Genomic DNA, 12500 nt, shown 5'->3' with positions numbered 1-12500 from the left:
TTTAAATGAATAGCGGTGGGACATGAATTGGTTAACGAATCATGCCTATCTTTGTACAACACATTTTCTATTTCTTGACAGATTATTGTGGGACAATTCAGAAAATCATCAATGATGTTTTCATTTTTACCTTTATTAATGGGCGACTGTTTGCTGAAAGACTAGGCATGGCTTCCTTTTCGTACAATGAAAGGATTTGGAAATTTCCGTTAGTTTAGTTTTGAAGAAATCTGTGACAACTCAGTCGAACGTGAACTGTAGGAGCGGCTGACTTAAGATGATGCGCTCTTCGCATTCTCTTAGATAGGGCGTAATATTTTTATCTGTCTCCCCAGCCTTGGTGAAATTATCGGTTTTATGGTAAAGAAGAACTTAGAACAGATTACAAAGTCGATATTTTTGTCGGAAAAAAAATGGCATTGTGTCCTTTCACAAAGGAATCTATTTTGGCCACATCCAGGCCTGGCCGGCACCAATATTTTTCGCCGGTCCTTGAGGCCGTTTCTGGAAAGTATCGCGCCCGATAAGTGTCTGGTGATAAATATCTCTTAACAAAAGTCAATTCTTGTTATCTTTGAATACTACATTTTAAAATCTTATAATTCTATGAAAACATTGGCCAAGTACCATGTCTGCAATCGGCGAAAAAACATTTAAAAATATACTTATCTGGCCCGGTAAGTTACCCGAATTTTCGAGAAACGGGCCCCAGGGCCAGTCTGAGCCAGGTCTGAAAGTTCTCAGGCGTCCACCGTTAGACAGCTTGCGCTGTGTAGAAAAGATTAAATATGTAGAAAAGGTCTCTTTTAGGCTTGCCCTTCGATGTAGTAGTCCGTGGTACAACAGTGGTGTTTTTGACTTTTTTATTAAACCTTTTGATAGCGAGTTTTTTCAATTTGCATGAAACACATTTTCACACTGATTGTGTACTCAGTTGTCCAATTTGCAACATCACACAGGTTTCTGTCTGGTTTTCACTAGCGACGCAATCCCAAGAGTTCATGCAAACTTTTTGAAACGCATGCGCAGGGAGTCTTGTGTCTACGCAATATGTTCAGCTTGTACGCCAGCGCTTCCATCGCTAGTGAAAACAATGCAATTGGGCTGGTAGGGCGGAAAAACGTTTTGGTTGTTAGTCAGTGACTTTGCTGCCTTTTGTTTCGCCACCTGTTCTAACAACAATGAAATATTAGAAATTTAGTTAACTCAAATGGGTGCAAGAGTTTCAGCCTCGTTGGTCAGTAACTAACGCTGGGTATTGAAAAAGGAGACTTGATATAGGTGCAAGAGGGCGTGAAATTCGCAGTAGTTTCGTAGCATAATATCGTGTACATATATTTCTATCTGTTTATGTAAATATATCAATGTTGTAACCAAATTTGCTTCGATTTTTTTTCATGTTCTACTCATTTGAGTGATGCTGACTTGTATCGTACTTTTTATTTTTTATTTTTTATTATACTTAAAACGTATTAGTTCGTTTCTAATTGCATTCTCTCTTTTGTTTGTAAATGAGAATTAAGCGAAGCATCAATGAATAAGAGTGATCAATTTGAATGAATAACTTTAAGTGTCAAGGTACATTAAACACCCGCATATAAGAGCAAGTGGATTAAGAACATCAGACTGAAAGTTGGCCAATAAAGCACCATATACAGTCGAACCTGTATATAACGGCCCTGTATTAAGCGGCCACCCTCTATTAAGCGGCCAGTTTTCAAAGTCCCGATTGTTTGCTCATACAAATGCTGCATTTGTTACCTGTATTAGGCGGCCACCTCTATTAAGTGGCCGCGGCCACCCTGTAGCAGTCCCATGTTTGTCTTTCTTTGTTATTTTTACCTGTATTAAGCGGCCAAGCTTGAACGGAAACTGGGCCATATGTTATTTTATGCGGTATTTTATCGTGTGTAAAATGCGATCCAGCATCACTATAAAGAAATAACATGTACAAAGCTACTGTAAGCTGATACTCGGCCGTTTAATATAGTTAACGCTTTTCAGACGTCCGCAATATGCTGAAGAATAGTACCATATCACGAACGCTAAAAAAGTTTGTTTTGAATATGCTTGACTCTTTAGCAAGAAATTCCTCTTTAATTAAACTTGCTCTTCAGCCATGTGACATTGAACAGTGAGCGTAACAATTATGAAGTGACGGAGTGAGATATTTTGTTGTGAACTGTAAGTCATAGAAATAGAGCACTGTATACCTTAGAAGAGTAGAGGCCAATTTATTGTATAGTACTTTTACACAATGTTACGTATATTAGACCGTTAAGTTACAAGTTGGCAATGAACTATGTTTAAAGTATTGATCACTTGAAAGAGTGTTAATTGTCCTTTTGTTTCCTTGCATGAAGTGTTTTTGTATGATACGTCATTAAAATTGACATCAGACCACGCCCAGTGAGTATTTTTAGTGATCCTGTATTAAGCGGCCACCTGTATTAAGCGGCCAGTTACTCAAGTCCCGAAGGTGGCCGTTATATACAGGTTCGACTGTATATCAGAACCAGTTCAGCCTGATAAAGAAAACTTGTTCTCTAAAAAAAGAAAGAGGATGCCAGAATAAGAAAGCAATACAGTAACCCATATTAAAGTACTATCAATGGTGCGCTGGACCATACAAACTCTAAGAGCTATACCGAGTACCTGACAGGAAGGATGGGACTGTGGAACTATAACAGCTTACACCATTTTGCTAACAGTAACCTGGGTGTCTTAAGTATCATGTATAGTATTTCTGAAACAATTTTTTTAAGAACATTTTCAGGCCGATTTCTCACTAAGCACCCCGTAAATAAGAACTTGATCAGCCTGAAACCCAAAATCATAGGTAAGTTCTTATATGCGCCAGGTTGTTTACTGTATTTAGGTTACACAGTAATTGTGGAAAAAGAAAATTCAAGTAGTAACTATAATTAGGAATGTGCTATTATAAACAATTACTGAACTTATATCTGAGCTGATTTTCCAGAAGGTGGCTACAGAAATTGACGTTTTTGTTAACTTTTCTTAAGAAATTTTTTTTTTTTTTAGCGTTTCCTATTGAATTTCCAACAGTGCTTTGCTTGAGGAGGTGACAGTCTTTGGCTTTAAAAAGTAGGTCTTAGGGATGATTTCTTTTCGGGCAACGTGAAATTTCCGCGGATTTTTTAGCCAGCCAAAGACTTAGTAAATTTTTGTGGTAGAAAAGGGCGCTAACCCTTCCCTTTTCAAATGTTGATTTCAACATCCGGGACGTAAGCTGATATGGAAAACACTAGCAAGAATGGGCAAGGATTTTCTCTTCAAGAAGCGTGAGTTTGAAAAGCTATTCTATTATTTTTCGCCGTTATCATTAACTGTAGCGTTGTTAGGCTAGTCATCGATTAGTCGTGAAGTGCGATTTTGGTCGGATTTCCGGACTCAATGTCATAAATAATTTCCAGATGTTCGTTCGGCGTGATTTTCATTACGTCTTGAATTTAAAATTAAGACGGAAAATCAATTTAAAATGCTGTCTTGCCCCGATTAAGCCGATTCTTTTGTGGAAGGCTAGTCTTGAGAGCTTAAAGACCGGGTTTTGGTTGAGATTTAAGATGCGTTGGCGCCGTTAATATTAAATTGCCAAGTGACACACTTGTTTAGTCGGATCACAGGTCACGTCTCATTTCACTCAGGTGTCAATGTCACGTCTAATTCCAAAGAAAAGCCCCTCTTTTCTCTTGCATAGTATTTCCTGACCTTACTTTCTTGTGATGAACCGTAACTGAAGTATTGTTAATGACTAGCATATTCCTTCAGCTTGGAAAGTCTCAAAATGTGCTCAATTTCTGTAGCCACCTTTTTGAAAATCAGCTCAGATATATATGTCGAGTAAGAGGTTATTGTTGTTCATCGTGGTAGAGACAATCCCAATAAGTTATCGTTTGTCTCACGATGTAGTCACTTTCAGATGACTACATCGTGAGTCAAACGATAATACACTTGTAATGGACACTCCAAGTACCGTCGAATGCACACTTTAATACTTTACGCGATTCACTATAACAAATGTAACGAAAAAAAAAAAAAAAAAATACAGAGTTAATAAACGCGAACAGAAAAAGTGAACGTACAACAATCGAACAAGAAATCAAACCAAAAATTCACAAGCGAAAATATAACTACTTACAAGATCTGTACGGCAACTCCGGATAAACAACAACTGCTTACAAGGGCGGAATACAAAACTTTTATACCAATTAATTTTAAAACGAAAAGAATAGGCCTAACGAAGTTACAAACTAAACAATAAACGATTACGTAACGCGACGCCGAGAAACTAACTTGCTAGAAAAAATGCGCATATAAACTAAATTCCAAAGGCTAAACTAAAACGTGATGACAAATATTTGCATTGATAGCAAAACAATAGGAAAAACAAATTTTAATCTCGTGGCTACACACCGGCCCCAATGAACTACTTAAGTCTAAGAGTTCGTTATAGCGTCGCTAATTTGACACGAGCGTTTAATTAAGTCGTTTTTTTTACTAGAATTGTTAGTGTTTTTGAACCTTTTTATTTCTGAAGAAACAAGTTCTTTGCTCAAAGTTCAGCTACTTGAATTAACGCACTTTATCTCCTTCGAGGAAGCATAGTTTTGTCACCGGTCTAATGAGAATTGTCGAACTCGTTTCAACCTTGGCAGATCTGACACTCTCTCCTCCGCAGAGGCTCCGCTGAGAAAAGGGAGTGCAGGCGTAAAATTCCGTGGAAGGCGACGGCGGGAGCCTCTGCCAGAAATCACGCCCAATATGGCTGCGATCCGGGGGAGTCATTTTGTAACTAGGGTGGTGTGCGTACTTATGTCATGAAAATGGCGGGTGTTTGTGAAATTGTCATGTTGCGCGAAATTGTCATGTTGGGAGATTTACCCACGAAAACTTACCTACATGCTTAGAAATCGGGGAAAGTTTGTTTATCTCATGATGACTGTTTAGAAAACGCTTTTATTTTGCTGTGATGCCTTGAATCATCACTGCAAGAATGAAATTCAAGTTACACGAGCGGCGATCGTGTGGAGATAAAAGAGTGCATGCAAAGAAATGATTTATTGAGGAAACGTCTGCCAGCTGAGACCAAACAAAAACTGTTGATTCGGTCTTAAAAGAGACTAGAGCAAGTAAGCTTAATGACCTTAATGTTTCAATTAAAGCGTATTTTTTTTCTATACTCCGAAACGACCAAACTTGATATCGATATTTTTATCTTGTAAACAAGTTTAATCAGGTTTAATGATCTTTCGGTGATTTAATTGGCATTTAGTTCTCACGGGAAGCTTGTTATGTACTGTGATGAAACAACTGTCTTTAAAATAAGGTTATAAAAGGCCAAAAGGCCTTTCGAGCCCAGAAAAAGCATTTATTTTGTGACTATTGTTGACTTTCACGAAGCGAAATGTACTAAGTCCACTCTCCACGGGTTTCAAGGGGGGCTTCGAATACAAACGATTTTGCTTTTTTCTAGAAATTGTGAAATCTCACCTTAAAATTAACGACCGCAAACTGTAGAGACAAAGTAAATGCTTACTTCCGCCAAGAATGAAACTGTCAAATTTAGAGATGACCGAGAAATATATCAATGTACAAGAAAACGACAAGGATGTACAAGAAAACGACATGCTTCTGGCAGAGTCAACCCTCTCAGCTTTTGCGCCTGCACTCACTTCGTTCAGCGGATACAAATAACGCCCCATCGAACCTCTGCGATCTGACATATCCATCCTTTCCGTGGTAAACATCGATTACTCTGGCCAGCGGTCATTTTCCGCGGTGGACGTTTTCATCTGCGATCAGCACTAGATCGCATCGCCAATCACTAAACAACGACAACCACTTTACTCTCTCTTGAAGGGTTGGCAAATACTCCTTAAGCCAGCGTATCCAAAAAATATCGGACATGTACTGCACTTGGCGCCAACGGCGCTTGGTGTAAACATCTTCCTTGCCGAAAATGCCGACAGGTAAATTTGGATTGGCTCTAAGCAACAACAGATGGTTTGGTGTAAGTGGCTCGAAGTCTTTCGGGTCGCTGCTAACTGGGATCAAGGGTCGGCTGTTCAAGATCCCTTGAACCTCGGTCATCATAGTTCTCAGCATTTCGTGTTGCCCCAGCAACGCCCTCAGGATCTTACGAATGTATCGAATGATCCGTTCCCAGGTACCTCCCATATGCGACGCTGAAGGTGGATTAAATTTCCATATGACTTTCCTCTGGCGTAGAAATTTGTGGATTGACTGTTGATTCCAAACCTCTAACGATTCACGGATCTCTTTCTCTCCAGCGCGAAAATTTGTCCCGTTGTCGCTGCATATGGTGGTTGGATTTCCTCTCAGATTGATAAATCTTCGCAATGCGTTAATGAAGCCATCGGTATCGAGTGAATGAACAACTTCGATATGGGCAGCTCTAGTGACTAGACAGGAAAACAGGCACCCATAGCGCTTCACAGTTGAGCGAGCTTGACGCACATAAAGGGGGCCAAAATAGTCCACACCTACATGCGAGAATGTCAGATCTCCTGACATCAATCTTTCCTCTGGCAGATCCGCCATCAGTTGTTCTCCTCGCATGGCACCAAGTTTATTGCAAAGGAAACAGCTGCTAATGACTCGACGTACAGCTAAACGTCCCTTTATTACTGGCCAATATAATTGACGTAAACTTGACAAAACGTACTCTTGACCGAGGTAACCAGTTTTATGGTGATGCTGAGAGATGATCATATCGGTAACATGGTGACGATAAGGGAGAACAATTGGATGTTTTGCTTCAAACTTGATTAATGCATTTTCAAGTCTTCCTCCAACTCTAAGGATTCCTTTTTCGTCCAAAAACGGATGGAGCTTTTTCATGTGAGCCGGTATCTTTGACTTCTTTAACTCGCAAGTTGCTTGACGGGAATGCTGGGATGAACCAATTCTTTCCAAGGCCTGGACGACTTCTAGAAATGATAATCTTTGTACATGTTTAATAACAGCATTTTCAGCCTCTTGCATTTCGTCCACTTCCTTGAGCTTTACTCGTTGTCTTATGTTTCCATCGCTCTTTTTCAGTAATCTGTCTGTCAATAGTTTAAGTTAGGTTAGCGTTGGGTGTTTTCGGTCGCTTTCCATTTAGCGGAACGTTCCGATTTGAAATTTGAAAAAGGAAATCAATTCAAATAAAAGGTGTTGCATAGAACACTCAGGCATTTTCAGTTTACTGCAATCGTCGTAAAAACAAACCCATTCTAAGTAAACCGAAATAACACAACCAACATACGTCGGAGAAACTGGGTCCAAGTAGGATTGGGACGAATGGAACGGAACGTTAGAGTTACAGCGAAAATTCTGAAATTTGACTGTTAAAATTGCTGTGCATTCGGTTCCTCACGTAGCCTCGTACGTAGACATTCTCTGGCTCGTCACGTCACGCAATCCCTCCACGATTGTGTGACGCGACCGGCCAAAGAACACCTGCGTAGGAAGCTATTCCTCAGACGAAATTTCCGGATTGTTTTGGTTGAATGGAAAGCGGCCTTTTGCGCAAATTTTCGTTTTGTTTTGAAAAGGGAATTTAAATCTAGCATGTACTGAAATACTCTCCCGAGATGAGCACTTCTCGCTCTGTCAGTCCACTCAATATGTTACTATACTTCTTTGAGAAAAAAGATTTCGTTGTAGTCTTCAGTTACTGCATTGCCCTTACACTCTTGGCGGATCTCAGAGGTGTCGTTGTTTAGTTGCCTTGAAGTACACTAGTGAGATGGAAATGGAAACGTTTGAAATATGCAGCAAGTAGTGTAAATTAAGATGGTGTTTCATGGGGAATCAAATTTTCATTTGCATTTTCAGGCGCAATTCGCCTAAGAGTGAGGCATTTGTTAGCTTTTGTTTCTTGCCACAGACTGTATTTAGGTAAGCAAGTAGAATTCTTGTGGGTAACTGAGATAACAGTCCTTTCGGCTTAAAGCGACGTCAAAACGTTGTGCGCCCTACAATGAGTCAACCTTTGATCCGTTTTGATTGTTTTAAAAGGAAGCCACGTTGGAGTCAGATGCTATGAGCATTAGTGTGACTATCAACCCTTTTCCGGGTAGATTTCTATTTTTAGAGCGTGTCTCAGGGACCTAACCTTTGGAACGCCCATAGTTCAAATACCCAATCAAAGAAGAGCAATGACAATTAAATTTCCATACTTTATACCTTTCCGCGCGAAAGTCAGTTCTAAATATACATCTACTCGGAAAAGGATTGACTCAAGGAAGTGATACAGATAGAGGCTTCTAGTCATGAGCTCCTATCCCAGAGTGCTATCATTTGATACTGATCAGCAAAAGGAAGGAGAGCTTTGGTCACGTGACTTGTGAGAACTAGATCTTGCCCTTGTACCCATACTCCAGTGGGACGCTTCCAAAAGTCACCATAACAAGGACCTTTGCCTGGTCATATTGCACTGGTCGTTGCTATGGCGACATCCTGAGAGGGCCACAAATAATGCTTATTAACGTTCTTTGCAATTGTTGACTACGTGAAATCGCGGAAACGTGGTTATCCAAGAGTAGCGTTTTCCTATTTTTTATGCAAGTTTGCATAGATTCATATTTGTTGAGGTAATGTTATTGAAATGTTTTTGCTATTGAGGGCCAAAATGTTTTGAGTGTGGAAAAGTGGATCACCGTTTTCTCTCGCCACGAAAAGCACACAACATCAAATGTGGGTAAGAAGCCTAATTTGATTTTTGTAAAGAAATTTTAAACAAAGAGCACCAAAGGAGTGTACTGGTCATTTTTTTACCACAAGATTTCATCAACAGACAAAAAAAGTTGTGACCACCTTGTGTGACACAGCAAACAGTGTAAGCCGAAAGAGCAGCAGACTAGTTTTTTGTATATAATTGATATCTTCTCACGATTTTATCCAGACTAAAAACAGGTCAGAACCTTGTACAGATTAATAAACACTGCTACAGGAAAGTACTGCTCAATAACATCAAATGTGGGTAAGAAGCCCAATTTGATTATTAATTTTGTGAAGAAATAAAAAACGAGCAGGATTTCTTGTAACATGACACGATAGGATTTATTGACAGACTAAAAACTTTTCAGCGTAGCAATTAGTGCAGGTGGAAAGTTCTGCCATATAATGTTTGAATATAACTGATTTAACCTCACGATTTCATCCAGACTCAAACGATGCCGCCACCTTGTACAGCGTAATAAACAGTACTACAGTGAAGAACAGCTCAGTAGCTTTCATTTGAATGCTGACGTCAAACCAACACGTTGGCACCAATGTACCAAACGAATAGGTAACGGGGAGGGGAGGGGGCCGAGGAGTACAGCTCGAAAGCTTTTGAACTTGAATGGTTATAGTTAAGGATTCGATTTACGGACTGAAAATTTGGAACCACAGTGACAAGACATAAAGAGTGAAGCCGGGTTGATTAAATTCATTCACTTGAATTTAAGCTTGTTTTCGGTTTTTAGATGGTCTTAGCTATAACCTCCATGTAAGCAAAATCTATCTGCATACTCCTCAATTCATGTAACTTGTATTATGCCGTATCATATTCACCATTAGTAAATTTATGGTCTGGTAAGGCGTGGCGTTCTCCTGCGTCATTTGGAAGGAACATTTCTAAAAGAGATTTGTTGAGATTAGTTTTGCCTCATGGTACAAATATTTTTTGATTTATTCAAAACAATGTGTAAATATGTACTTTGTAAAGTTGGAAGAAATAAACTTTGCTGTTGAGCGAAAGTATTGAGTTTATTATCTTTACCATTTTGCGGAATGGGGTTTTATGAAGTGACGGTTTCATGAGATTTGGCAAAGGTGTCGCCTTTTGTTACTGCGCATGCGTTCTCTGCAACGAATGGTCCAAGAAACAAGGATTTGTTAAGGACGGTGCCTACTAACGCTGAGGTATTTTTGCGCGTGTTGAACTATCCGCGAAAAGAGATCTTAGCAAGTGACACAGTGTTACCGGAATCCAAAAAGAAAATTTGCGGTGGCCATGCGTTTTTCAGAAATTGGTTTCAATTTGAACAAAAATGCCGTACATTGTCTCTTATCCAGTCAGCAATATGCGATAGTTATTGCACCATGAGCTCATCGACTTGCTCCAATGTTTTCATCTTTCCTACTTTTGTCAGTGAAAAAGTGGACAAGGCATTTCTGAAGGGCTAAGTTTTCTAGGTTACCCCCCCCCCCCTCCTACCCACCTCTCCAGGAACTGTGAAGTATCTTTTTGCGACAAAGCTTGCCAAGTATTTATTGGGGGCTTAGTCTTATTTCTCGCCATGCGCGTGATATTGAAAAATTGGGCTGTGAAGATATTCAAGTAGTTTTACTAGTCAAATTTTAGCCGCCAATTTGCACAAATTTTTGGAGCGATCTGCATCATTTGTGACGTGTTACATGGTTGGTCGAGACGACACAAGAACGAACAACAGAATAATGCGCTCTAACTTAAAAAACACTGATGCTGAAAGATTTACGGGCCCAGTGATATAAGAGCTTTTGAAAGATGCAGGTCTACTGAAATTTCTTTGATTTGTAACCTATTACCCTGTGGCAGATAACGTAGATCAGTTTTCTCTTTAATACAAACGTAACTCACTCTCATCTTCTTCGCCCCTCAGTGAGGCGTAAATTCGTAATTATCCCCATAACCTGCTCTCTCTCTCCAAGGGATTTCCCTTTGTAGTCTCCGTGGGATTTCAAGCGATGTTTTGCTTTCTTCGCCCCCACGTTATGCACTTGTCATCGGTTTCGCTGAGGGGGTCCCCGGGCCATATGTGGGAGAATTGAAGACTTTGTCGGGACTTTGCAACAAATGCGAGCCATTGAGGAGGGGGAAATGTGGGGATTTATGACGACCTGACCTTAGGGCAGACCTTAGGGTGGAGACTTTCCATCATGAAAAGCGTGAGAAGATTGGAAACAGGTTGACTTTTCATCGATAGAAACAGTTTGGCGGAGAAAAAAAGAGGAAGTATGTGTTAAAATCCCTTGTCATTTTTGTGCATGAGATAGGCCATACAAGTTGGACGAATGATGTCCATTTGGACGAATGATGTCCAGTTGCTGCCTTTTCATCTCTCCAATAACCTGTTTCGTTCATGGTGCTCACATTCCATGATTTGCTTTGGACCTCAGAAAACTCTCACTCACACTCCTAGCGTCCCTCAGAAGGCTTTTGCCAGAAGTAGTCATCCTGTCGGCTGGTTGGTTAGAGCTTCAACAAGGTCTGTGCTTGAAGCCCAATTGTAGCGGTTTCCGTAATGTTCTTCTATAGGGTGAAGTAGTTGATCCCATTCCCAACCCCAAACCTCAAGAGCCAGAGACTGTCTGTTGTCTGGTCTTTTCCCCAAAGCCTCGCTGTCCGTTCCTGTTGGACCTGCCAGGAGCTTGAGCCGCCGTCGGCATAGCTCTTAAGCCAGATCACAGCCCAGGTCAGGAGCCAATGACTGTCTGTGTCGTTTGTTTTGTATTAATTCCTCGAATAAAAAAATTCCCCGAATAAAGTTTATTTTTAGAACTACTTTTCACGCGAGAAGGTATGATGTATCACAATTTAACTAGCATTTCTTTTCTTTGATTGGATAATTGATCTGAGGGCGGTCCGATGGTCCTATGAGGATGTACTGTTCTAAAAATACATCTACTCGGAAAAGAGATTTCTCCAAGGCTAAGGCGCTGTTTACATGGAGGGAGGAGGATCCTAGCACAAGGAAGATACTAGAAGGCGGATGAACTTTTCCATTGTTTCACGTGCAGAAATTTCGGTCGGAGTGTTTACCAAGTGGAGAAGGAAAAGAAGAAAAATTGTCGGCCCTTAGCAGCTGAACGCACGGCTGCAGCCATGCTTGTTCTTTTTTGTCCCTATTACTAGGATCTTTCAAGCGAATCTTGTTTACATGGTGCTGGGATCTTCCTATCTCTCAGCAAGCAAGATCCTATCGCTAGGGCCATTAGTACAACTTTTTGCATGTAAACTGAATACTGAGAAAACATATGGCGCTAGGTTGATCCGCCTTCTAGGATCTTCCTACTGGCGAGGATCTTCTTCCATGAAAATAGCCCCTTAGTATCCAGATCACAGGCTTCTGCCCAAGGAGAGAAAAAACAAATACAAAAGCAAACGACTCATAAACGGTAAAGAGTAGAGCCTTGATGAGACTGGGATTAAGACATCCAGGTTGGGTGTTCTTGATTTTATACTTGGGTTTTTCTCTTTCGATGCCCTCAAATATCTATTTCCTTGTCCTTAATCCTTGATTCCTTGTCCAGCGTAGAATCTTGTTCTTGTTCCTCCAGCTTCATATGACAAACCAATGAAATAAGCCCTTTACCATATATGGGAGCAACGCGGAAGTCTTAGGTAGTAGCAGGACCAAATGCAGCCATAGAATACTACATCAGGGTGCAGTTTTATAAAATTGTTTTGTATCTTTTATCTTTGAATTTTCGCTGTTTCTTATCTG

General features: G+C 40.3%; 2 protein-coding genes and 1 pseudogene across 4 annotated transcripts in view; 2 read left to right on the top strand and 1 right to left on the bottom strand.

Moving 5' to 3' along the window:
* The window catches only part of LOC146453772 (uncharacterized), a 69221-nt pseudogene that overhangs the window by 27771 nt on the left and 28950 nt on the right, over positions 1–12500 (top strand). The window lies entirely within an intron of this gene.
* The window catches only part of LOC146453773 (uncharacterized), a 9896-nt gene continuing 3183 nt past the window's right edge, over positions 5788–12500 (bottom strand). The window contains 3 exon segments of the mRNA XM_085096393.1: positions 5788–6130; positions 6132–6206; positions 6380–7091. Of these exon segments, the coding sequence (XP_084952519.1) occupies positions 5788–6130; positions 6132–6206; positions 6380–7091 (1130 nt within the window).
* The window catches only part of LOC146453769 (uncharacterized), a 71576-nt gene continuing 71534 nt past the window's right edge, over positions 12459–12500 (top strand). For both annotated transcript variants that reach the window (XM_085096357.1, XM_085096355.1), the window contains exon 1: positions 12459–12500. This exon is cut by the window's right edge and continues 137 nt beyond it. The gene's annotated coding sequence lies outside the window, so the exon portion shown is untranslated.

The sequence above is a fragment of the Pavona decussata genome, unplaced genomic scaffold (assembly GCF_977016875.1).
Source record: "Pavona decussata unplaced genomic scaffold, jaPavDecu1.1 SCAFFOLD_324, whole genome shotgun sequence".
Taxonomy (NCBI): domain Eukaryota; kingdom Metazoa; phylum Cnidaria; class Anthozoa; order Scleractinia; family Agariciidae; genus Pavona; species Pavona decussata.
This window is presented reverse-complemented; position numbering and strand designations above follow the sequence as displayed.